Source organism: Myiozetetes cayanensis, unplaced genomic scaffold (genome assembly GCF_022539395.1).
Source record: "Myiozetetes cayanensis isolate MyiCay16 unplaced genomic scaffold, myiCay2020 scf1, whole genome shotgun sequence".
NCBI lineage: Eukaryota > Metazoa > Chordata > Aves > Passeriformes > Tyrannidae > Myiozetetes > Myiozetetes cayanensis.
The window spans coordinates 30,790,329-30,817,914 of record NW_026086604.1 but is presented as its reverse complement, the minus strand read 5'-3'; the positions used below and the strand labels follow the sequence as shown (position 1 = coordinate 30,817,914).

At 39.7% G+C, this 27,586-nt stretch overlaps 1 protein-coding gene across 2 annotated transcripts; it reads left to right on the top strand.

Annotated features, from left to right (window-relative positions):
- Window positions 1–342: 342 nt before the first annotated feature.
- RDH10 (retinol dehydrogenase 10) lies at window positions 343–26,382 on the top strand. 2 transcript variants are annotated; one of them, XM_050314995.1, is made up of 6 exons: window positions 343–899; window positions 1,330–1,568; window positions 21,135–21,233; window positions 22,509–22,654; window positions 22,960–23,091; window positions 24,991–26,382. In XM_050314995.1, the coding sequence occupies exons 1-6, from the start codon at window positions 608–610 to the stop codon at window positions 25,112–25,114; spliced, it is 1,032 nt and encodes a 343-aa protein (XP_050170952.1). In that variant the 5' UTR covers window positions 343–607; the 3' UTR covers window positions 25,115–26,382. The 2 variants fall into 2 exon arrangements, with proteins under 2 accessions (XP_050170952.1, XP_050170961.1); XM_050315004.1 differs by having other exon boundaries at window positions 362–899; window positions 1,333–1,568.
- Window positions 26,383–27,586: the final 1,204 nt, after the last annotated feature.

The following is a 27,586-nucleotide window of genomic DNA, read 5'->3' as shown; positions in this document are numbered from 1 at the left end:
GCCCGCGCTGCACAGCCCAGCCGCCCTCGGCCACCCCGCGATGGCGCTGCGGGGTTCGGGCGCACCCGGAACGTGTAGTCCCATGCCGGGGGCGGGGGACCGCCGGGATTCCCGCCCCGGGCCGCGCGAAGCTCCGACCGCTCCCACTGCCGTTCCCGGCCGGGACCTCCCTCGTTGGCGGGGCGGGGCGAGGGCGGGGGGTCCCGGGAATGCGGGGCGGGACGGGCCAGCCCGGGGGCGGGGGGTCCCGGGAATGCGGGGCGGGATGAGCCAGCCCAGGGGCGGGGCTCGGCCGCCCGGTCCGCCCTATATAGAGGGCCGAGCGAGCAAGATGTGCACTGCCAGCAGCGGGACCGCGGGCGGGACGGGGCGGTCGCAGCGGGCGGGCAGAGCCGCGTCCGGGCTCCTTCCTCGGCTTGTGTGACTGAGGCGGGGCGCGGGGTGCCGCGGGCGGAGAAGGCGAGCTCGGCGGCGGGACCCCGGGAGCGGAGCCTCTGTCGGCGCCCGCAGCGGGCGGTCTCGGGCAGCGGCGGCCCCAGGTGGGAGAGCCGGGCGGCGGGGAGGCTCCGCGCCGCCGGCCCCGCGGGTCCCCCCGCACACCGGCAGCATGAACATCCTGCTGGAGTTCTTCGTGGTGACTTTCCGAGTGCTGTGGGCGTTCGTGCTGGCCGCGGCCAAGTGGCTGGTGCGGCCCAAGGAGAAGAGCGTGGCGGGGCAGGTGTGCCTGATCACCGGGGCGGGCAGCGGCCTGGGCCGCCTCTTCGCCCTGGAGTTTGCCCGGCGCAGGGCGCTGCTGGTGCTGTGGGACATCAACACGCAGAGCAACGAGGAGACGGCGGGCATGGTACGGCACATCTACCGGGAGATGGCCGAGGAGGCGGCCACCGCTGCCCCCAGAGGTAAGCGCCGCGCTGCCGGGGCGGGCTCCGGGAGCTGCCCTTCGCCGCTCACCTGCCCGGCACGGGGCCGCCTCGCCCGCGGCGGGCTGTGAGAGCGGCTCCGGGCCGGAGACCGCGGGTGTGGGACCCCCGCGGCTGCCGCTGCCAGGCGGAGCCGGCCCCGTGCCCGCAGCGCTGAGCGAAGACCCTTTTCGCGCAGCCTTGGGCTCCAGCGGCGGCTTTAAAAGCTGCGGCTTTTCTTAAAGCGCTTTGACAGCGGTAGTAAATAGACGAGTCCCTGTGTATTGCGCTGACACCGAAGTAAATGGAAGTTTTGCTGGTTTGCGATTGTATTTGCTGTTTACGCTTGACTACTTGTTTGAATGTCAAAAAGCGAGTAAGAACTTTATTGCTCCCCCACCCCTTTTGTTCTCTTATCTGTGTTCTTTAGTAGCTGGTGATGGAGAGAAAGATGCGCTGCCCCACTGCAACTTGCAGGTTTACACCTACACCTGTGATGTGGGCAAGAGAGAGAATGTCTACTCCATAGCTGAGAGGGTCCGCAAGGAGGTTGGCGAGGTGTCTGTCCTGGTTAACAATGCTGGTGTGGTCTCCGGGCACCATCTTCTGGAGTGTCCTGATGAGCTTATTGAGAGGACCATGATGGTCAACTGCCACGCGCACTTCTGGGTAACTATAAACTCCTTTCTGCTGCCCTTTTTCGGCAGTTAATTTTGGGAAATGAACTACTGTTGCTTAACTTCTTGAGTTTTGTACTTTCTCCTTTTCATTAAAAGCTCACTGCTTTGAAGGTTTCTTATTTTGAACTGACTGTTCTGTTTAAAAGCAATCATGATATCAAGATTGCTAACAAATAGTTTTAAATGAGCATTATCCTGCCAGAATCCAGAGTTCTAAGTCTTGTGCCCATTTCTGTAGCTCTGGATATGAAAACCTTTACAAGTATAACCTCTGAATTTGCTTAAAGATTATTACTGTTAATGAATGGCTTCTCAGCCTTCCTCACATACTCTTCTGGCAGCACACTAGCAGCTTTAAGGTGCTGTTTTAATGATGGTTACAATAGCAAGCTTGCACATTTCTGGAAAAAAAGTTTAAAACTCCTGCTGGAAACGTTGTTTGAATTGCCTTGGAGGCAAATTGTTGCTTTTGAAGGCTGGGAGGAAAGGCGAAAAAGATTTCTCAAGAAATCAAGCCAAGAACACTTTCAGGAATCCTGCATATTTGTCCTCATAGCTTTCTCTGAGGGCTGCCTGTAGAAGAAAATCTTTAATATGATTTCTGGGATGGCATTGTCTCCATAACTAGCAGATGCTAATCGAGGAGAACAAGCTATGTGATCTTGCTCTTTTTGTTCATTTAAATCTTGTTTTCCTGTTTGGTTTATTTTTAAACTCGCGGTGGTGTGGCGTTACATAAATTGGGGTGTTGAAAGAGGGCACGATGCACACTTGGGTTAGCATTAGCTGTCAGACTGAGACCATTGTTAGTTTTAAAACTGTTCTTTGATTCTTCAAATAAGGTTATGAAATACACTTGCATAACAATGAAAGGCTTAAGCAATCTGAAATATACTTCAACTTAAACCTTCTTTCACTGGTCTTACCTGTTCATAATAAAATTTTGTACAATGCTCCATCTTCAAAACTTAGAAGGCCCTCCCAAACTGAACTCTGTTAACGTGCAAGTGAAATGCTGTTTCATAACCCTAAAGGAGCCCCTTCAAATCTGCACTGTGAAATACTTAATGGCAGAGCAGTCTCTTTCCAATGTATTGTAAAGCTTGCAGAGAGAGTGCTTAAACTTCAGTGCACACAAAATAGTATGTTTAGAAACACTTTTGAATTCTGAAAGTAAGTTTTAAGGCAATCTGAAAGGTTCTGAGAAAACTCATGTGACTTCTTATAATTAAGAGCTATGGATGTTCCCCTTCATAAAAGCTAAGTTGGTGCTTAAGCCAATAGAGATGTGCACTAGATTTAATGACTGTTATTGATGTGGTTTAAATGTCGAATTGACAGTTCCAAGAACTCTAAATTATGACATCACCATGAGTTAAAATATGGGAGGATCCTAAATTCTCCAGCTGTTCTTCCTTCAGGCCTAAGTCATACACTTATTTATAACAGTTTCAGGAACCTTTTTAAAGCACTCTGTGTGTTCTGAGTCTCTTACAGTAAGAGAAACCTAACTTATAGTATTACTATGATTGGGTTTCCGCAACAGTTCCATTCATCCTTAAGTGTTAGTGTGAAGTAACTTGAAAATTTAAAAAAAAAAAAAAAATTACTGCAAGAAGGTAAAGCTAGGTCTGAACTGTGGAACTTGAGAACTTGGCTTAAGTTTTTTAAGGAGCAGTCAACACCCTTTATATTTAATTGAGGATCTGTTCATATGTACACTTCCTGTAGATCCTGTGTCCTGCTTTGCTTTTCCTCTTTTCTTTTGCTCTTGGCAGAGCTCTTTTCCTTGTATTCCACTCCACAATCCCAGAAAAGGGTTGGCTTGACCAATAGTGGGTGGACTTCTGTTGAAAGTAATACTACTTAATTCAGAAGATATCATCTGAATCAGCTGATTTGAAGCCAACTTTTTTGATGCAAGTCAATGCTGACTTAAATAGAACAATGTGTCTAGATGTGTGAAGTCTTATATAGCTAGTCTTTTCCATGTCAGCTAAACTGGTGGTCCAAAAGCAAAGCTAATACTCTGGAGCATTATGTAGGCTTTTAACTATTCTTGGAGGGTGTTTAGTCCAAAAAGCTGTAAATGGATTTTGTAAAGACATGGCTCTTGCATGTATTATTGCTTCAGTAGTTAAGTTTCTGTACTTTCTGGGGGTTTGGGTTTTTTGGGGTCTTTTTACTGTGGTTCAGGGGAAATTATTTTTCATCCCTTGATCATTAATCAAGCCTCACTGTGCTTCTATATAAAAACTGAAAATAGGGCTCTAGTACTGTTCCCTTGAAACATCTGACATTAGACTAATTGCCTGCTTTCCATGCAGAATGCAGGTGATCTGAGCTTGCTTTTATGTTAGCAGCTACCATCTGAAGGCTGCCCAGCTTCTGCAGTAGGCGGTGACATGAAAATCTGTCACTGTTTTGCTGTTGTGACTTCAACTGGGCTGTGTACCCTATCACAAACTGGCAGTCAAGAGATCCTTAGCATGCCACAACCTAAACAGATGCTTTCCATTTTGCTGACATTTATGATTTGTGTAATCCTTACTATGAGTGTTCTACATAAACATGTCACCACTGCATCATGTAGCAATTTCCACAGCATAAAATCCACTGCAGTATTAAAAACCTGTTATTTCATGCTGCGATAACTTGAATGCTTCTGATATTGGAAACATAGGGACAAAATCCATTCCCGGTTTGAAACAAGCCAGCTCTGGTTTACTATAATTTGCAGATGCATAAAATTGTAGCAGGAGTGTAACACTATCTTTCCTGCCGGTCTATTGCAAGAATAATAACTTACTCGGCTACACTTGTCAATTATTAGAACTGAACTTCCGCAAAGAAGTTTTCCTCCTGTCGTATGTTAGGATTCAAACTTTAAAAAATGTTAAATCACATTATAAGTTAAAGCTGTTGCTTAATCAGTTTTTAGGAAATATAGGAATAAGATTTTTTTTCTCATAGTTTTACAATAAAGCTTAAGTATCAAAATACTGTGTTTTCGATTGCACCACTGTGTTGACCAAAACGCCTGTACAAATTCTTATTTTTTGGGGCAATTTGCAAGCCTTGCACCTACTCTAACATTATTTTCCAGAAGAATTATTTATTGCTGGATAGATGGATATTAATATTGTGCAGTACCTGGGAAATGCTTCTATATTTGGTTGTTGAGGCAGAGGCAAGAGCAAGGTGATGAGCAGGGTCTGAAAATCTCTTACGTGAAGATGCTTCTGTACAACAGATCCACAGTATTCACCTCTGAGAGAACAGTGATCTGTGTTTCTGTCATGTGGATACTCCAAATCTTTCAGCTTAGTCTCCTCCTAGAGTTCTCTTCAACTTACCAAAAGGGGGAAGCAAAAGCATTCTCCTCTAGCTCTGTCATATTAAAAAAAAAAAAAAAATCCAAGTAGAGAAAGACTAGGACCCAGAGTTTAAAGACTTGTGTACTACTTTCTTAGCTGGAGTAGTTACTTCATGTATTTACAAATTACTTGTTTTTTGGGGTGTTTTTTTGGTTTTTTTTAATGTATACTGGCATATCTGTAAGAATTTCGAAGTAATTTTTTAGGTGGCCTGACCTTGATAAAGAAAGAGATAAATACTGATTTAAGAGGGAAATACTAGTAAGTATTTAGGGCATTCATGAATAGTCTAAAACCTCTAAATTTTAAATGTACCTTGCAAAGATGGTTAATACAGAGTTACTAAATCAAATACCTATTTTTGCAGCTGCTGTTCTTATCAACCTAATTAGACTGACAGGATTGCTTGGAGAGTAACAGTGGCTTATAGTTGTCTATAATATATCAGTAATTATGTATTTTTATTCTAGTCTCTTATGCCTATAGTTTATTTAGTTCAAATATGGAAGTATTACACTTAATGTGCACACTGAATCTTCTATAGAAGAAAAGGCAGCTTACGTTATTTGAAACTATACCATGCTGAGTCTTGTGACCTATCAGCATAGCAGATTAATTTTTGTCATCAAATCTAGGATTCAAACATCTGTGATCAAATACAAAGACAATATTCCACTGAAGGGCAAGGTAGCTATATTTAGTATTTTGGATGAGTGGAGTTAGCAGCTTTAACTGTTTTTGGTTTTTTGTTTTTTGGTGTTTTTTTTTTTAATTTCATGATAATGTACCCCAAGACAAACAAGTGTACTTGCAAGGTTTAATCTATGCGTTATTGACTTTTTTCCTTTGAAAAATGAGTTGGATCAAGTTCAAGCAAAACATATGTGTGTGATCCAAAAAGTAACATCAAAACTAACTCTTCCCTTGCAAAATTATTCCAACTACACGCCACCAGTAAATTACCCTGGACAGCACATGTGTTTCATATGGTGTGGTAGCATGCTAGGTAGTGAGTATGAAGGAAAAAGCAACAGTACTCTTAGCTACAGAAATAGTCATATTAGTCATACTTAAAACTTATAAGTGCTTTGTTAGAGTTCTCCTGTTCATATGTTCTTGAGTTCATTTCTGAAGAAAATTGAGGGAATCTATCAGTTGAGAAAACATTGTCTTTCAGTTGCATGTCCCAAAATCTGCACTTTCCCATTTTATAAAGTAGTGTATTTAAACACAAGTTATTGGAAAAATAAGTGCATGGATATATATTTCTGAAGCTGGAGTGAGCATGAGACTAGTGGTTCAGAGCTTTCCTCACAAATTTATGTCATGGTCTATGAGGACTTGTCTAGCATTATGTCAAGCACAGTTGTCATCAAGCATGCAATCTTTAATTTTGTAACCTGTATTTTACAATCTGTGTGAATCTATGTATCTACAATTTAGCTTTGTAGTCATATTTTAGTTATAGTGATCACTCAAACTTTCAATTTTTTTTGTTTTGTTAGTTTTTTTCCCTTTTTTGGTGAGGTTACCAACCCAAACTATTTAGCTAGGTTCCTATATGTCTGAGCTTTGGCCAATAGCAGCAATCTTGTATCAGTTTCAGAAGAGTCATGGATGGGGATAAAAATTACTTCAGGCAGTGTACTCATCTGAAGAGCCAACACGCATAATTGAGCATGTTGAGATGGGGTTGTAGGTAGGTCTTAGTCTTATGCAAAACACCTCTTCATTTGCCTTGAGTAGGAATCATATGCGTTTGAGCATCTATAATTGAGATTCCACAGTACTGCTGACTGAACTGTGGTTGTTCCATGTATTTCTCAGCTTTAGTCTCTGAGGGATGTTGAGGCTGTTCCATCCTGGTTCTTCATTGTCTACTGTATTTTGATGACAAATGAGTAGTTATGTATTGAGGAGTCTGAGCAAAAGAGATTAATAGCAATTTTAGTTAATTAGCAAGACTTCCATCAGGGCTGTGGGAAAATCATATTGAAGATTTTTTTGAATGTGTTACAACACTAACCTTCCTACATATACTTTCTGTGCTAGGACATCTTCCTTGCCTGGTGGAGAATGCTGACTTGTTTTATTCAAGTGGCACCTGAAGTTTTGCATTTCCCTTCCCTTTCGTTGATGATGTAAAGTATTCAATTTTCATCCCAGTTAGTTAACAAATCTAAAATGACCGTTGGGAATGTTTTTCTTACACTGCTTCAGTCACACCTGAGGTTTTGCAATAGCTTCTCACAGGCGTACTTTGGAATTTAATTTGCTGCACCATTTGAAAGGTGCCTGCATCTTAGACTGTCAAAGAACAGAAAACAGAGATTCTCAGATTGTGACCCATGAATTTTGTTGCCTGTAGATTGGTGTCCAAGATGGTAGCATGAAGTGTGATCAGCCAGTTACTTCCATGCACTAAACTATATGAAGCTTGAAGAATTTAGGTGAAAACAGTCATATGTTTCACAGAAAAGCAGTGTGGAATTTCTGTTAGGGAAAGTTGTCCTAAAGAGACCACGCCAAGACTTCTCAAACTACTTGAAATGTATATGAAGTATTAATCAATTATTAGTGGCTTGCAATTCTACAGCCATCTAAAATAAAGCTGGAGTTGTAGTATGGCTTGCAGAGGTAAACACTCAGGATAATTTCACTCTTCAGTCTTCTGTGACTTTTTCTGGGGGTCACAGACTTGTCAGCAAACTGTATGAATATTTTCAGGATTGCTAATCTACTCTGAAAGCATGGTCCTGGATGAGCGAGCAGTGTGATGCTTAAATTCCTCCTTCTTATGGGATGAGGTAGGTCGGCTGAATAAGCATAAACCTCTGCCCTGACATTGATCTGCAATTATGCTGCTGCTTGAAGGATCTGGGGAGACAGGAAAACCTTGAATGGAATCATAGTCTTTGATGGTATGGTGCCTAACCTTGCTAGAAGCGGAAAGAGTGGCTCTTCAATGTTTTATTGAAATACTCATCTAAAGGTTGTATGCCTTTCTTGTCCTGTGGAGGTGAGGAGGACAGTGGAGTTTAAAGTTCCAGATTTTTCTATTTACAAGTAGCATCCACTGTTATTTATGAAAAACAGCTAAGTTAATGTTATGTCATTATGTTATTAACTTTCTGTAATAACCAAGTGACTACAGCAGACTTCTAGAAGACAGGTGTGTTTGCGTACTCAACGGTGGAGAAAAGCAATTCTAATTATGATGTAGCTAAGTGTCCTGCTAACCCAGTGGTTGCATCACTGCCTAAGACCTGTCTGAACTGATCTGTGAGGGTAAGCAATCCTTTTTCATAGGTCTCAGTGTCATCAATTACTCTGACGGGACAGGCTGAGGAAAGATGAATGTTATGTTTTCTAGCACCATCCCTGCCACTTTAGCACTGCAGTTCTTAAATCTTTTCTACTTTTATCTTTATCAGCTGTGAACTATTATTCTCTCCCAATGCTTCTCATGCTTTGATTTCACTTGCAGGATTTTTGGGGAGGGGGTGGGGGGATGGGGGTGAGGAGGGAAGGAAAGGTTTTTGTTATGTATCTCTAGTACTAAATCTTTCCACAGTTCTCTGTATATAAAAGCCAGCACATCACTCACTTTGATAAGCCTTGCTCTGTTTGACCTTTGAGGTTTCTGGCTATTGACACTGATGGTAAAACTGAGTTACAGATACCTGTCTGTCTTTTGTAAAAAATGGCAGACGTCTTTCTGCAAAGGCAAGCTGAAACTGATTTACCTGTGATGCTGTATGCTTTTTTACCTGTTGTCCCAGGCTGCTTAATCTGTTTAAAAAATGAAAAGTCTTTCAAAATGCAGTTATGATATAGGTGAGTAGACATAGACTTCAAGATTCATAGAATCTTGGGGTTTGAGAGTTTAGTTTGAAAAGATGTGTCACAAACAGGGGAGAGATTTACATCTTTGCTTATACTTCTGAATGAACACCCTTGTTCTTGTAAATAATTATATTTGCATAATGATTTATATGTCAGTCAAATTAACACTTGACACCAGTGAGTTATCACAACTGGGATGGGAGGGCATGGTAGGCCAAGGAATGCCGGAACAGCTGTGGAGCTGAGGTGGCTGACTTGGTGTGAGCCTTTTGAAATTCAAGTTTGTTTGGCTGTTGAATTCTGCACCTAAATGTGCCCTGGTGCTGCTTGCTTCTGCCATCTGTTTGAACTTGTGTGACAGCTTCTTGAGCACTCTCCTTTCAGTGTTGTTTTGGAAAAGCATATGAATGTATGCTTAAAAGTAACTTGTCCAAAATTTCTGTTGACTTAGAATGAAACTACAAGGAAGCTTAGTGGTGGCAAGCTGTCATGTGGGACCACCCCTTGAATCTGCATCTTACCTTGCACTAGTTTTCATATTCGTCTGGTCTTCGGGTGAGCCAGTTCAGCTCACTAACTTTTCTGGAGGGCAGGGAGGAAAACTTGTCTGAATTGATTGGTTTTTCTATTTAGAGACTAGAATTACCTTATGAACGTTTCAAACTTGGAGTAGTGAGCGTGTGGGGATGAGGAGAGATAGGATAAAACCATGTAGCTTTGAACAGGGCCTCTGTGGCTATTCTAATGAAGCCTCATTCTTTAAGACTTTTTTCGGAATAAGATTTATAACCTCTAAATAGTTAAGTAGTCATAAATGGTTCTGAGCTGTAGCAAATCTGCCATTGGCATAGCAGTCTGAATGTAACAACTTGACTTCTAAAGAGATGGCAGTACTTTAATTATACTTTATTAATAACCCTTAGATAAAGGCAAGTTAGTTTTCTGTACACATCAGATAACTTTGTGTTAACAGCTCTAGCTTATTTGCCCGAGACCAATACTATGGTTGCTGTTGTCTACCATGAAGAGTGGTGATCTCAGTGCAGTGTACTCCACCGTTTGACTTCTTTGGAAATCAGCTGTACTAGCACACAATGTGGAAAAGATCTGTCCAGAACCATGTTTGAGCTTATGGAAACTAAGCAGTTTCCACAGGCAGGCAAAGGAAGTGTCTCTGTTGTTGAAAAACTCAACCCCTAAGAAAGTGAGCAGTTTACTTTGTTTGGTTAAAATGCCTGTGTAGGCAGAATCTTTGAAAATTGTATTAGTTACTGGTTTAGTCACTGTATTAACTGGAGTCTTCTGATCATTTTATCCTTTGTTGGCTTATGAAGTGGAAGTTTACCTGCTAAGACTATTTTCTGAACACCCTTTTTTTGAAGGATGAGGAGAATTATAAAACAGAAAAATCAAGGTATTTGAAAAACCTCTAAGTTTCATGCATTTTAAAAAAGCTATTTTCTTGGTCAGTGAGTTACTTCATAAAAAGTTGTAGCCTTTTAGGGTCTTTCTGTTTCATAAACAAATATTGAAGCTAAATCTCTATTCAGCTATATCATCTTGTCTTTTTCTATTTCCACTAAATGTGAAAAGGGAGACTTCCTTTCTAAACCTCTTCTTCTTGTGAGATATGCTGTTGTAGCATAATCACTTTCTTTATTGTAAAACAGATGATTCAAAACAATGACTTGGTGAGTGAGTTGGGCAGTATGAGTAAAGTGACTCAGCTTCATCTGCCTGCAAGTACTCTGGCAGTTGCATTGTTATGGAGGTACTGGCCTTAAGGTATCTATAAAATGTGAGACAGTCCTTTTCTGCTTAGCCACTTCTTGAAAAGTCTGCTACGTATATCATAAAACATGAATGATGACTTCATATTTTCCATAAGTAGTTCTGACAATACTGTTCTCTAGTAATGTTTTGGAAACCTGTAGACTAAAATACCAAGTTGTACTAAATATTCCAGAGGATGACTAAGCTTATGGCAAGCTGGAGAAAAATGTGTATTTAGAAGTTGGATTGTGTTCTTGTTCCTTGAACATTATATTCTGAGGTCTTATCTAATTTTTCCTAAAATGAATTTGTTATGTGGATTTTTCACAGACTCATGGGGCATGTTTTCATTTTTGTCAAGGTTATCAAATAGCTGGCAATAAATAACTGCTCTCCAAATGGTTGGACATTTGCTGCAGACTTGTGCTAACGGAAGGTGAGGAACTAATGTGTTTGTTACACTAATGTCAACATAGCTCTGAAACACTGCAAATCCTTTGACACAGCCATTTGTCAGTATATAAACAAGGACTTTCTAGTCATTTGACTTCAGCAGGGCTTAAATCAGCTTTTGTGGAAAGGAGTAGGCAAGTGTTAACTTCGTGTATCACTTGACCAGAAAAATCTAAATTAATTTCAAATCTGACATTTGAATAAATGCCAGGTCATCTGGTCATCTGTACTGATAGATCTGCCTGTGGAAGAATACAAGGTTGGTGGTGCTACCTACTTGTTTGTAACTTAAATTCCCGTAAATTTACGGGAGCGTAACTGTGCTGTCGCTCACAGCTGCGTTGGAGCTCTGTGTTTATCTTGGGTACATAGAAAGCTCAAATGCTGACATGGTAGATCTGAACAGAAGGATTCGCTTTCTTTAAATTGCATCTTGCTTTTCGGTGGCTGCTGCCAACTGTGTAATACTTTGTTTAAGTTGAGTAATAACTGTGGTTTGGTACCTATGATAGTCTGAGAGTAGAATAAGATTAATATTTATGGACAGTAAATATCAACTTGTCTAATAAAATGCCTTTGGGTGGGAGGCAAGAGATCAGCTTTTTAGCATGAGCGCTTTGAAACCTTCAGTTGTCAGGCTTGGTTATGCCCCAAGTTTGTGCTGTCTGGAGAAGTCTGCAGGTATGCATTTGTTTCCAAGTTTCACTTTAGTCTAGACTTGCTTGTTCTGCAGTATAAGGCAGACTAAACACATAGGTGGGCCTCCAACAGCTCTCTTGCCATGCCATCTTACCTACTACTATTCCTTTTCATCTTTTAGATTAGTTTGGTATTTGAAATTCACAACAAACATTGTTTTGCACTTTGACACTGCTTAAGTAGAGATACTGTCTTTTGCCCTATTGGTTGCCAACTGTTGAGAATCCAATATGTGATAGCTCTGACCAAGCTTTAAACCCCATTAAAATTCAAAGTGGGCAGAATAGTTTGTGAAGGCAAGAGAGTGTTTACTGGAGGCCTTCTAATAGCCAGGGGGATAATAATTAGTTTTTGAAAACAGTATGGTATGTGTGTATTCTGAACTCGACTGAAAATGTTAATTCCACAATAAATTAATCTAGGTGCTCTGCACTGCTTCATTGGGCTCTCCCTTAATCTGAAAGGACTTGAGAGCAAAGGAAAAAGAGAAATGGAAGTAGAACAGACACTGTTTCAGACAGAGCAGGATAATTTATTACAGGCAAGAGCTCCTGTTGGAGAGATACAAGAGAGATGTGGCTGAAGAATCGGTATCCTTTTCAGTTAGTTAAGTTTCTGTGTTGATAAACTTGCTGGTAACATACAGAGTGCAAGGTCTCTGCTGGCTTGTGAACTGCTTCCTCTGTAAGAGGAAGAGGGAATGGGCTGTTGAACAGGGAATTGGTATACTCAAGTGTAGAATTACAGAATGGCTGAGATGGGAAGGGTCATCAGGTCCACCCCCCTTGCTCAAGCTGGGTCACCTAGAGCCAGGGACCTAGGCCCGTGTCCAAACAGCTTTTTAATACCTCTAAGGATGGAGATTTCCACAACCTCTCTGGGCAACCTGTGACAATGTGCTTTATTTTTCATACCCATATGAAATCAAAGGCTTGCGAACCCTTGAGGAAACAGATCAAAATATATAATCAGTGATTTGAGCAATTATGTATACTGCTGCATATATAGGAAGCAGTTAGACATCAACCAAGCAATATCTAGAAAGTAGACAAGTCAGTGTGCATTTATGGTAGTGTGTATATATACAAGAATGTCCATTAAAGGCAGCTAAGTGTTTCCACAGAAATAATTGGTGACATATAGTCATTAGACAGCTTGGACACTTCACAGGATGAGCCTGACATCTGAGGATGGAAGTAATTTAAAAACTATGTAAATCTAAAATCTGTTTCCTCTTAGGAAGAGGAAGTTCTTAGGAGCAGAAAGGTGGAGACTGCATACCAGTAACATAAAGGATCTAAATTCCATTTGCTGGCATAGCGATAACAAGGGTAGTTTAGCTTGAATACCTGAATTTCTTCATGCCCAAAAACCATATAAAATAGTGAACCCTCTAAATGGAAGTGAAATGTTCTTAAGGAGAAATCAGTGCTACCTTTGACTCTGTTCTGCTTACCTAAACCTCTGCCCTAGGTAATGGTGCACTCAAAATCTAGAGTTGTGCAGTGGTGGGGGATGCAGAAAAGCTTTACTGAAGAGCGTTTGGAGTTTGAGTAGCAGCAGAGCCCCGTAAAGCTGATGTAGTGATACCTTTTCCACCTCGACTCTCCAGAGGAAAGTTTCTGAAGCCAGAATTGTATTATTTAGGTAGTATTCTTGAGTATTTAACCTACACTTCAGATGAGAGGGAGAACAAAGCTGGTTTTTTACCCCAATTTGGGGTAAGATCCCAGGAAATTAAGCCCTTAAAAGAAATGAGGGAGAAGACAATGTAGAGACATAAGGCAACAGTAATGAAAGTTTCTGTTGCAATGTCCTTCCTAAGCATTTTTCATATCCCTGTCTCTGTGGACACAGCCTTGTTAACAAGCTATACAAAAGGCAATTTAGTCAGGCAATGTTCAGTTGCCCTAGGCATAGCATAATTAGTTCTAGTAGTAAAGAGTGGAAATCAATGATTAATGTTTGAGAGATAACTAGTGGTATTAGTTTCCTGTGTGCTTTTTTTGTTTAATAGCGTTACTTATCTTATCTTTACTGTCTAGCCATTGTAAACAGCTTTGTGGCACTGAGTTCTGATTAAGGAAGCTACTTAATTCAGTTTCATCTTTCTTCTAATATACTTAACATGAGTTAACTCCATGTAAAAGAGGAACCACTACAATGACTGAAGCATTCATAGGAAAGAGTGGCAGCTCTTGGCTTTCAAAACTGGAGAAATTTTGGAACTGAACCCTAAATAATACAAATGCTAAACAATGTAGTAACGTAAGTATGGACCGTAGCATACTTGTTCTTTAGGAAATGGTACACAACAGATACTTGTTAATACTAACAAACCCACTTACAAACTTCCATAAATAAGATTTCACCTATTTTTGTAAAACTTTGATGCTTCTCAGCTGATTAAATGCCTGAGAAGCAGGGGATTTTATGTCTATAGATCTGTCATGAGGGTGGAGAAAATTACTTCCATAAATTAATAATAAATTATAAAACAAGTGATTCAAATAGTAGCTTATGACTATCTGAGACTTCATGTACTTCAATGCAGTATTTCACACAGAGTTGGAGAGAGGAGAAAATATGCTTCTCTATAAATCAAATAGAGTTTTAAAGTACCTGATGTTGCTTTTTGTTGTAACTTACTCCTTCTGAGTATTACCTTCACTTCTTAAACTGAGTAGATTTTTATCTGTAGTTTCACTCTGTCTGCAAATATAGCCTATCCAAGGTATTGGAGAGTGTGTGTGTGGCTTTGCTTCCTTGTACTCATCATTACAGACTTCTTTTAAGTCTGTGTTGTTCTTTCATGAGTTTCTGGTTGCAAGGCAACTGTAGCATGATTACTGTGCATGTATGTTAAGCATTAACTGCGGGTGTAGTTCAATATTAAAGGAATCCCTCTGGCCCCAAAATAGTGGGGGTTTATGAGAAGGACAAATAAAGCTTTAATGAGAAATTGAAGGTTGTGTTGCCTGCCAGGAGATAAATAACAAAGGGACTTCTTTTGAGATGAAATATTGGAAGGTCTAGCTTTTTTTTGTCTGAATGCAGGGCCTGTGCAAAGCACACTTGAGGACAATCCTTGAATAGTTAATACAGCCGTCTAGGGAAGCTTGGCTTGAGGACATCATGTTTATCTCCTGATTCTTTTCATTTCTGAAGGATCTGGGTGGACCCATAAAAAAATTCAGAGAAATGTGATTTTATTTTTTATTTCATTACTTTAGGAAGATCATGTAATTCTGACCTATTTTTCATCATTGTTTCTTGAGAACAGAAACCAAAGATCAAAAATTGTTCTAATTTCCACAGCTATTCAAATATTTACTTAGACAGTGGCTAATTATCCAGAAGGGGCCCAACACTTCTTGAAAACAGTCAGTAGAGACATTTGAGGTCCTTTCAAGTACAGCTTTGGTCCCTTGTGTTAGCAAGGTCAACAGTAGTTGTAGACTTCTATCTGCCTGCTGTATTCAGCCTGTTACTGTCAGAGCCATGTCCTTTGTACTGTGTGGTCTCCCTAGTCTTCAGGGAGACCTGAATTGCTTGTATGAAGGAATTTAAGAAGGATATGGAGGTTATATGGGAAAAGTAATTGAGATGATAGTGCAATGACAAGTACTTGTGCTCTTGGGAACCAAATAAAAAGTCTAGAAGGAAAACAAATGGTTAAATCCAGGCTTGTAACTTCATGCTTTGGTGCTTGAGAAGGCATTTTGGATATTATAGTCTCTAACTCAAATTCTCCTTTGAGAGTAAGAGTTCTAGGGCATATTTTCAAGGCTTCTTCTAAAACTATTTGGCAATTACTTTCACTGTAATCCTATGAGTGAGGTTTTAACCTGTGTTTATAAAATGTATTTAAAGTTGTTGTCTACTGAAACAAGCTGGGATGTATGACTGTAGCTGAAAATAACTTCAGTGTATTTACTGATAAGCTTGCCAAGGGGATTTTCTGCCTTTTGGCCACCTTCCTTTTCCTTTTAACATATAGTAGTGCATTACTGCTATACTGTATAGTTTGGACAAACCTACTTCAGGTAAAGCTGCCACAGCCTGTCTGCAGAAGAGTTAGAGGTGCTCTTTTGTCAGACCTTTGTACATTTCTTCTCAGTGACTGGAATGGAACAAGAAATTGGGGCATGTGGAAATCTCTGTATTTGGTTCTGTGGTGGAGTGAGTGGTCACATGTTGTCCTGCACAGGAATGAGGGAACTTGCAGTGTGTTTTGCTGTGGACTGTGAAGAATAATGGGAAGAAAAGAAGTCTGAATGTTCATGCTAAGGGAGGGAGAGGTGGTAACATATATTTTAGAAAAAAAACACAAACTTTTCTTGTCACTGTGAGTTATAGGAGTAGCTAACATGCATGGCAGCAGGCAGTTATGGTCTCTGGTACCTTAGTTATCAGAGATGTCTGAATGTGAGTCCTTGACTAACCACACCAATTTAACTTCTTGGATCTGGCTGAATAGTTTTTAACATAAAGTTGAAATAACGCATTCACCCAAATGTTGCACACATTTGAGCTGTCAGGCAGCTGCCCTGGCAGTCAGGAGTAGCTGTGGCCTAGGAGGAAATGTCTTATGTTATACCAGTACACCACTGTTGTGGATAACTAGTGATGTAAAAACTCACCTGTTTAGATAAGCCTAAAAAAAAATAACCCATGCTTTCCATCTTCCTTACCTGAAGGAACTGTGTGGAAAATGAGCTATTCCTTTGGTATAAAGGGATTCCTGCCTTACAGTAGTGCAGTTTATTTATACCATCAAAATAGTTTTAAAAGGATCTTGACAGAAGGCAGAAAGTGTGAAGAAACTTATTGTATTGAAAAATAGAAACTTAAAGGACCTCATGTGTTGGTACCTGCTTGTTTCTTTCTTTGATACAAAGGCAACTCTCTAAACTTGAGGTAGCTTGTACTTTTCTACTTTGATGTGCTTTCTGCATTCAGGATTCATTGTCTTGAGCTGCATACAGCTAACATTGTTTTCTGTGGATGTTTGCTTTCTTCTTTAAGAATAATTAATCCAAAATTTAATTAAAAAATCACTTTCCCAAACACAGTATTTCTTCATATTCTCATTTGCTGTATTTAGACTAATTTGTCTTGACATTGCAGCTGTGCTGGTCTTTGTGTTGCACAATCTTTTTGAGTTTTGTTTCATTAAGAATGGAACTAAAGAATTTGGGGAAGGGGAGGGAAGAAGTGCTAGACTGTTAGAAGTTAATTTGCCGTAAACCAAAATGTTGAGAACAGATTACGAAAGCTATGAAGTGACATGTAAATGCTTGTTCAGTTTCACACTTGTGAGAAATAAGTCATTTAAGCTGTGTGCACATGAAATACATGTTTGATTATAGCTACTGGGAATAGTTTGTTCTTACTGGTATATTCAGAAGCATGGAGGAATATACTTAGACGATATTGATCTCTAGGCTCCAAAAAATTTACAGGTTAAACTAATTTAAAAACTAACTCTACTCTCTGTTCAGAACAGCTTCATATGTTCTATCTATCCTACCTAGTTTCTGTGTATCTGAAGTATGTTGCAGGTTAGAAAATTCATGTTCTCACTATGTCACTATGCTTTTGGGATTTGTTTTATTTTCCTTCCTCAACTGAAAAAAAAAAAAAGCTCATTCTGGGTGAAGAGGATGCTTAACTTTCATTTCTTGATGTTGAACATTGCATGACTTCGCTGATTCTTCACCCTAACACATCACAATTTCTTTCATCCATTATATTCTACTTATTAGTTTCTCTCAGTGTTGAAAACTGGTATGTTTGTCATGAATAAATGACCTAGTGCTGGCTTAAATGTTTTGTTTAAATGCCTTTCTCTGCAGCTGTGAAAGGTAAAACTGAAACCTCAAGGATCAAACCAGAAGGCAGATAGTTTGATTAAATCACTTGAGTTGATTTGAATTATTTTGTGGGCCTGGTTCATGACCTCTAATGCCATGGACAAAACACATTTCTTGCTTGCTATCTTCTAATACTTTTCTTTTTTTATGGAGGATTAGCATGTCCATGCATCACCTCAGAAGACTAATGTGGGCTGTGCTACCTGTTCAGACAAACTCCAGATGGGAAGGCCACCCAGGAAGCATCTTACCCCAAACCAGTCAAACTCTTAACTAGTTTCTCAGCAGCACAACAAGAACACTGAAGACTTCAGGTCTGGTAGGCAGATGTAGCTGAAACTGAAAGAAACTAGAAACTAGGTTTATCTGGTTTATGTAACCGGCAGAAAAACTGGGGACCAGAGTGTAGAGGAAGCTGCTTTGATCAAGAAAGCGTGCTGTGCCAGAAACTCAGGAAGAACACTGATTTATTTGGGGTTTGCTTATACCACGAAAGAATAGCTTCACTTTGGGTTTGTTTTTTCCCAGCAAGAGGAGGCTGGGAGGAGCAATGGGCAAGCCATTACTCTGAGCCTGGAAATGCATCCCCCCCCTGTAGGGTGTGGCTGCCTCTGACAGTGCTTGTTTTCAAGTGTTGACTCCCAGCTGCTGCAGATGGCTGGAGGGTGGCAGCAATCGAGATGACTTTCTCTGACATCCATTTAGCTGAGATGTTGATAGTTGACTGCAAAGCTTCCTGCATATGATAGTTGTGCTATCTTTATAGGCTGCCTCAGCTTCAGGTTTTAAATGGATTTGTGGGATAATATCCCATGACAAAGTACAGGGGTCTGCTCTGAACAGGCTGCTTCAGAGCACTGAGGTCTCATGCAAAGATTTCTATGAATTGCTAATTGTCTTCAGAGCAGAGGAGCTGTGTTTTTTTCCTGTGTGGCCATAAATGACTTTAAGAGATGACTTACATGAAGTGACCATAGTTCTGCACTGGGAGTTGTTCAGTCTGCACTTGAGATGCTGAAGACGTCACCCAAAAGTGTGCTCAACAGCCTTTATTTGTCATGTGCCAATTTCTCCTGGTTGAAAATGAGTTACTTTAGCCACAAGGTCTGAAACCCCAGATTTTGTCATCTTTTTGCTTTGAAACAGCATAGCATAGATGAGCAGGTTTTCTGCAATTGACTACTCTGGTTATTTCCCACATTTATATATATGACTCTGAAAATATATGTATATTCTCAGACATATATAGACATTTATGGACACCTAGTTATAGTTCATCATATTAACACTAAAATAAAAGGAGGGGAAAAAGGCAGTGCTATGGTAAAGATGCACTTTATAACTTGGTGCACTTACCTGTTTATCTCTTGGCAGAAGACATTGATTCATGCCTTGAAAGTGGTAGGGGAAAAAAATCTATTATCACTTCTTTCCCTTTTTTCTCTCCTCTAAGACAAACTCAAAGCAATTGCCCCTTTCCTTAGTTGCTGTGGTTTGCAGCCAGAGCTTCAGTCTGCATTATCAAGCTTTCTGGCAATGGGAGGTGGCAATCAGTCATTCCAATGTGATGTGGACAGATAGCTGAGATGTAAGTGAAAACTGATGATGGAGCTGACAAATGCTTTGGAGGGGAGTAAATTGTTAGCAAAACTGAGTTGAGGCACAGATATCTTATAGGGATAGCACAGAGGATCAGGGATAGTGTACATGCCACTGGTGTTGGAGTGTGCAAGGCAGGCTGCAGATAAAGAGCACTCTGTAAAAGTTCAGTGCCATCCAAGCGAAGCCTCTTACGTTTTCAGCCGGCACTGCCCGATGATGACTGGGCTTTGTTGCCATGCAACAAGGGAAGAGAGGCTGAAACTTTGTGTGCCTGGCACAGATTAGTTTAACAGCAAACTGAATTCTTGTCCGAGGCTCAGTACAAGAGGTTTAGAGATCCCTGCCATGAGGAAAGAAACAAATGCAAGGCAGCTTGCTCTGATTATTTTTTTATAATTAGCTTCATTTTGTAGTTATGACAGAATCTAGGAGTTGTATGAATCAACAGTAGAAAAGGCAAGGAGTCAGGAGGTCTGTTAATCTTCTATCATCTGCCAGCTGTCCAGTGAAAACACTCTTTTGTGTGGTGTTAGGAGGTCTGGATTAGTCATTTAACACCTGCAGGCAAAAATGTTGTACAGGAACATGTGAAAATCATTAGAGCAAAACTGTCCTGACGTCTGTGATTGGAAAATGCAGACAGCATAAGAATGGAATTAGATGGATTCAGCTGTAGCTTGCATGTCTTTTAAAGAATGCAGCTGACACTACTCAGACCAACAATTAAGCAAGTAGCAAATACTTAAGGGGCACTTTCATGCTCTGAGTTTGGATACAAATTACATGGGCAGACAAGGTTTCTGGGAGGCTTTAATTAGGTGGTACTGAGTGAGTTAGAATACACTCGTAGCTCTGTCACTAATAGATTAGTGTATTAACTAGTGGTTAAAAAGCACTTTCTGAAGTTCTTGGGCAATTTAAGTGATCTCATGGTACACTGACCACCTAGAAACCAAAGTACATTGTAGCGACACATGCCATTTTCCCACTTCACTGATTTTTGTAGCACATATGGCACTCTGCTTAATACTTGTTTAAAATGAGAAAGTGTTGAGTCACCTTCAGAAGAGAGATATGACAAAGGTACATAATCTAGTCGGGGTGATCTTCTAGCAAGTACCTTCAATTTGTTGCTTAAAATTTAATTTTTTTAAAGGTGTTAACTGACTCAGGTCAGAAACAAACTTTGTTATAATTAACATTTAAAAATTGGAGGTTAAAATGAAAGTGTCTTCTTGAGACTTGCTTTTGTTTGCTTTATTTTTAAACTGCTAAGGAACTGGTACCAGAAATGTATATCTTGTCTTTTTAGTTATAGCAATGCTTCTAGATACTAATAAAGATGGAAAGTAATTTAGACTAGCAGGTGTTTACTGTATTGTAAGTAAAAAGTAGTATCAGCAAAAACTCTACCTTCAGTATTTCATTTAATGTAAAATGCCCAAGGTGGTAGATATGGCTAATTTTATCCAAATAACTTAACTTACAAAACACAGTCAATAATTAGAACTGGTAATTGGTACTGGTCTCAGCAGATATGCTGGATGGTGTAATTAAACACTTTGCATTCCTTTTTCTGTCTTTAAAAAAATGTGACTTCCATTTTAAGGTCAAATTATCTCTTTCTGATAACTAGTCTCTTGCAGAAAAATAAACATGTCTGAAGTCAATTGATCCTTTAACCTTTTAGGATTTCTGGAGATCTAATCCTTGCTGACTTGCTGTCTGAATTCACAGGCTGTAGATTTTCTGTTGACATTTTTGACAAACTCAGAAGTTCAAAACCAGTACAATCATTGTACTTTTATCTTCTTGATAACAAATGAGAGAGGTTTTGAAAACTTATTACTAATGTAGCTTGTTCATGGTGTGTTGGTTTTTTTTGTTTATTTTGTTTGTGTGTGTTTTGTTTTGTTTCTTTTCAATTAGACCACTAAAGCATTCCTTCCCAAGATGCTGGAAATGAACCACGGACACATCGTGACAGTTGCAAGTTCCTTGGGATTATTCAGTACTGCTGGAGTGGAGGTTTGTTAGACTATACTTCACTAAAAAAAATGGCACTTTTTGCTTAGGATAAGATTTTTTAATTTTACCAGCTGGAGAAAATAAAGTCAAGTTTTCAAAGATACTTGGAGGCTATGGTGATGGTACCCTCAGGGCTCAGGTAGCCATAGCATTTGTCCACTTGGATGGTGGACTTACCACCTAGAGCGAAAGCCCAGGATGGCTAAGGGCTTCGGGATGCTAAATGACCTTTGAATAAATTTAGCAACTTGAAAGTTAACCATCTACTCCTGTCAAGATCTTCAATGCTAAGCTTAAAGCCAGAAGCTTTCAGAAGTGATGTTTTCTGTTGGTTGTTTCTGTGAGGAAATGGCTGTAAACCTTCTAGAATATGTGTCTCACCTGCTTCATTAGCAACTGTTTGAGAACTCCAGTTTGTGAGACTTGTTTGGTGCATAAAAACAGGTTAGGATTAGAGCTTATTGTCTTGCTTTTTGAGTCATTAGTACAAATGCAAGTGTGAACAAAAAGCATTCAGTTAGTAATAATTAATGTGTCTAAAATAATAATGGTCATATTACCTCATAAGCACACAGGCTTCTTTGCATATAGGTAAGGCTCAATCTAGGACCTTAAACTGCAGTGTTTTGTAACACAAATGAATGAAGCTGGTGTAACTCAAGCCTTTGTAGAGTATTTACTGTCTTGAGAAAGCTACAAAGAATTTCCTGTGGGTGTGACCACCAGCAGAGATGGACACATCCAACAGAAAACTCAAATGCTACTGCTGTCTATGCAATTATTTTTTATTTTGCTGAATTTAGTGTATTGTTTGTGTGTGTCAAATATTCAAAACTCCATTATGTCTTCTGTTGAAACTAATCTTAAAAATAACACCATTAGAATTTTTATGCCTATACTCTGCCAACTCTCCAAGTGTTTTCAAATCTGACCTGAGGTAGTATTAGGTATCTCAGTCCTTTGTTGTCCCATTTATTATTAAGCAAGCTGGTAATTGGAGTAACTTGTCATGTAAGCCTGCCTAATTCAAAGACTTGAATCCAAGGTAATATCCTCCTACATTCAACTTTCCTGCTTTCATGATTCTGGGCTAATTGCCTCAAAAGTAAAGTGATAAATGAGTTGATGTGATGCTCTATTCAGTGGGTGTCTTTTGTTGTTGCTTTGAAAACCTGTGCAGAATCACCTCAGGTATGCTGACTTTGAACCTCATTCATATCTGTCCTTTCTGTGTTGCTTTTTTTTTTTTTTTTGCTTCGTTCATTGCCAACACAGGATTATTGTGCCAGCAAATTTGGAGCTGTAGGTTTCCACGAGTCTTTGAGCCATGAATTGAAGGCTGCTGAAAAGGATGGAATCAAAACTACTTTAGTCTGCCCTTACCTTGTAGATACAGGAATGTTTAGAGGGTGCAGGATCAGGTGAGTAGAATTCTCCTTCTGCTTTGTGCTTGTAGTGCTGTAAAAGTATTTGAAGGTAACTCAACTGTTACCATAAAAAATATTAAAATTTAATATCTGCTTTAGTATACGTTAGTGTTAGACTCAAAAAAGAGACTTTCTGAATTTGCTGTCTTCTGTCATTTTGTGCATAGGCAATGCAACTTTTGAATTAGTCTTTGTAACTTAACAGTGAATGTAAAGTTCCAAAGAAAGTGAGTTAATGAACTCTTCACTGAGGTCTGTGGTTCTTTATGTATCATATCAATCTGTCCTAAATATTTCAGAAAAGAAATTGAGCCTTTCCTTCCACCCTTGAAACCAGAATACTGTGTGAAGCAGGCTATGAGAGCTATCCTTACAGACCAGCCAATGATCTGCACACCTCGTCTCATGTATATGGTCACCTTCATGAAAAGGTAAGAGCTGAAGTCCCAGTTAGTTGGCAATACAATGCCAAAATATGAGTAAAACACAGGAGTGTGTCCAATTTCTGAATATAAACACCCACCCACACAGACCATAGGTGTGGTTTTGTTAGAATTCATAAGTCTCTCTCTTGGCTTGCCTGCTTGTAGATTGCTTGCTTGGGAAGCTCTATAAAACTGAGATCCCATGTGTTTATGCATCCTTGTTTTATCCTTCTGGTATCTCTCATCCTTCTTAGATTTCTATTTTCTTTTCAACTGACTTTTACTTCCACTGTTTGAGATGCTCTTTAGGAATGGGGCACAAGGCAGCAGACGAACCTTTAGCCACTTGTCTCTAGAACCAGTGTGTAGGAGGCCCTGCCTGCAGATTCTTCAGAACTTACTCAAATATTGTAAATAAACTGAAAATCTGCACATTTGGGACCAATTTTTAGAGTCAAAGTCTGCAGAAGGACTATTTAAAGGAGTTACTATTTTTGTTCTAATACACTACAGTTTTTTGGATGGAAACTGTTTGATCTGTAACCAGGCTGACACTTCAGGTAATGCAGGAGTTGCTGCAGTTTCTCTGATGCAACATCACCTGCATTCTAGTTTATGGAGATCAGCTTCAGAGCTGTCTATGGTTTTGTTTTAAATCTGTAGTATATAGGGGAAACCTTTAAAATATAGTGCTGTCTTATTTTCCTTCTGTTGAAGGATGGTTGAAACTGAGAACCTTAGTGACCTTTATTCTACTTACAAGGTGGTTCTCCTCCTCAAGTCTCTCCTGGTGGACAGGCTTACCAAAGAATAGAGGAATCTTCACTACTCACCTCTTCCTGGAAGAGCATTTATGTGTCTGTTCTGCCAACAAATGAAGGCCGCTGTCAGTATCTTTAAGAACGAACTTCTTCAAGCAGAAGCTCAGAGGGTGCTTCAGCGCTTCCTGCACAAGCAGTGCCTTACACAGCAACAGTCACATCAAAGGCCCTTTGGGTTTTCTTGGTTCAACATTTTAGCTTCCAACAGGGAGATCAAAGCTTCTGCATAATCCATGCCCCGGGCAGCAGCCTTTAGATCAAAGGCCCTGCAGCTACTGCACAAGCAGTACTGCTGGCAGTGAGGACACCTGTACCAGTGACATCTACTTCTTGGTGCTTCAGTGGTCATTACTCCTGATGGCTGGAATTTGTGCACTGCTTTCCACTGAATGTCTGCCCCTGTTTCCAGGGGCTGAGGAATCCCATTTTAGTCCTTTACTAGAGCCCCTGAGTGCTACTCTTGAAATAAAACCAATATATTGTGCATGTGAGAAGGAAGGGAGGGTCTGTAGCTAGGTATCCATCACATAATCACCTCTTGGAATTTTATCTGGAGGGGGGAAAAAAAGGAAATTGCTCTCTTCAGACCTTTCTTTTTGAGGATGGATGATTGCATTTAGAATATAAATCAAGGTTGTTAGACATCTGGTGATCAAAGAATGGCATTAACTAACACTAATCCCACATTAAAGAATATCTTAAATGTCTGATGACCTCTGCTGATGTGGCTTTCAGCAGATGCTTTGCCTTGAGTAGACCTTCTGTGATACCCTTGCCCCAGCACTTCCCCCCACCCCCTACCTCTTTAAAACAAGCTGTCACACTGCTTGTGAAGAAACAGAAAATCATGTCTAAGCTGGAGGCATTTTAATAAAGAGCTGCTTCCTTTCTACTTGCTTGTGTGGTTGGGACTCCAGAATTTCAATTCTCCAAGTATCCCTGTGAAATGAAATTCCTTTAAGACTTAATAGCTATTATGTTGCTTTTAAGGAGACCAAGTACATAGTGCATGTAAGTGCATATACTTACAAGCAGAGGTTTTGTTCTATGCTGTCTAACAAATTTATAACCTCTTTTTTCACAGTATTCTGCCATTTGAAGCAGTTGTATGCATGTACCGATTTTTGGGAGCAGACAAGTGTATGTATCCTTTCATTGCTCAACGGAAACAGGCTACAAACAACAATGAAGCAAAAAATGGAATTTAACAGTTTTGGATGGACTAGCATTTATAGGTGAATGCAATAATGTTACGTGACTGAATTGTAAAGTGCACTTGCATCTAACAGATGCAAATGTCAGCATCTTAATGTGGCATTCTCTCGGGTCCTAAACCTGTGTGTTGAACTCTAAAAATCAGTGCATTTTTATATACTGTAAATAAAACTGACTAGAGTACTTGGGAAATGTGATAGGTAGGTCAGATGAATTCACAATGTAGCTGCCACCATTGTCCTTTAGAATATCACTGTATGTACAGTAAACTAGTCATACTACTTGTAGGGATGCACTGTATGATATCTCTTCTTTAGCCTGCCAAGGCTTCTCAGAGCTGTCTCCAACTAGAAGATGCAATGTTTCAGAAATGATTTGGCTTTCCCTATATTAATTGGAAGGGGGAGGGAGGGAAATCTTGCAATTTAAGCTACTGCTCATGATTTTACAGCAAGTTCAAAGACAGTTTCTGAATGCATCTCTTCACTTGTTCACCCAAGTTCTCTAAAGGACACATGGCCAAATTGTGGTGTAATTCTCTTTTGTTGCAACTGTGTTCTATTTAAACAAAGATTAAAAGAAATTTGTAAGTCTCTGCTGATTCAAAGGCAAATGAATGTCTTACATACTGTCAGAGCAAACTTGTACTGGGCACCTGTTTTTTTAGGAATTCAGTCAGTGATTTAAGCTGACATTTTTCAAGTAACTTGATTTGAAATATGCTCTGTTCTGTTTCCCTTTATATGTCAGAGTCCAGTTTACTGTTATGGACTACATGTTTCTTTTCTTCCTCCTCATTCTTGCTTCTGACAGAGTTCTCCCACCCCCCAAGGAAGCTGTTGTGTTAAATTCTGTAACTGGACTTGTGCCTAAAGGACAAAGCAATTTAGCTGAGATACTTACTGTTTATGTAAGTGCTGGTCATGCCAATTATTAGCAAAGGAAAAATGGAATAATGCGTGATGCAACTCTACATGCAGAACATGAAAGGTTGTAAAGATTTGTTTTGAGTCGTACTCACATTGTAGAACAGCAAATGACATTTTTACAGTATTTTTTGTAAAGCGAACAATTTTGTGCCTTGAATTTGGTAATCTGTATTAGTGAAGCATTGTAAAAGTGAACTTCTACCTCTGTATCTTAATGTATACCATCCACTTGTAAACTACTATCAGACAAATTGTGATTACTTTTTTAGAATGTCTTGTTAAATAGTGACCAATGCCTGTGGTTATTAAAGTGAGCCACCTTTTCCTTAAAACAGCGATTGGAATGTTTCCTTTAAAGACTGAACTAACACAAACTACTTGTGCCTGTTCTGCAGCTCTCTAGTATCAACACAGATCAAATATTTATGTCTCAGTTCCTGTATCCACTTCATCAGCTACATGGTTTACAGTGTAATCTCTTAAGTCTATCAGTAAGTACTGTGAAATGAGGCTGTAAGAGCTGACAGTTTTGTCTGTTGTCCTAAACTCATTGAAGAAATAGCTGGTCAAAGATTTAGAAGAATAATAATTTTGGTGTTCTATAGAGCTACATTCAGATCTATGAAAAAATGATTTGGGGTGGATGCAGTTTTAGTGAATTGAGTAAATGTAGTTTCAGTATAGCTGTAGTTATTACTGCATATACACAGCACATAAAATAAAAATTGGTATCTGTGTCAAGAATAGTGTTGTTAACTCTGTTTAGAAACTAATTGAAAGTAGAAGAAACTGTTTACATTAACCCTTACTCCAAATTCCATGCTCTTTTGAAAAAGTCTTTTAATGACTTCCCCAGAGCCAAATTAACTCCCAGCAAAGTCACTAAGAGCAAGTACAGCAGGTTTCATTCTATTACATAGCATCATTTTACTGCGTATTTGTTTTTAAGATATCTCAATCTTTACTGCTGTGTCAGACTAAGAAGCAATTTTAAAAGTTTGATGTGTTGATAATTAAGACAATTAGACTGACTGAAAAGGAAAAAACAAGAAGCTGATCAGTAATACCAAGGTTCTGTGAAACATCATACCACTTTCAGTGGTTACAGACTTACCTAAAAAGCAAGTTTCAAGGCTTGCAGAGTTCTCTTTTAGTTTCTGAATGTGTGGTTATCCTGGTTTCTCTAAGGTTACTACCTTTTCTCTCAGTTTTTCAGCTGTGTGGCTGAGGGCTGGCTTGTGGCTGCTGTACTCCAAGTATGTTATTAAAACTTCTCATCTCCTATTCAAAAGTCATAGATACATATAGAGAAAGGGAATACCAGATACCTTATAGATCTGCTGAGACTTGCTTAAGTGCTTCTGGGGAGGACCTTTAGTCTGCATAGTGCTTGTCTTGCAAAGTGGGAGGCTGAGCTTAAATTCAGTTCAGGCCTCCAGAAAAATTCGAATTGTTTTTCTGATACAGATGAGCTGTTTTTAAAACAATCCTGAAACTTCTGTCATCTCTAGTCACACTGTTTAAAAAAAAGGGGGC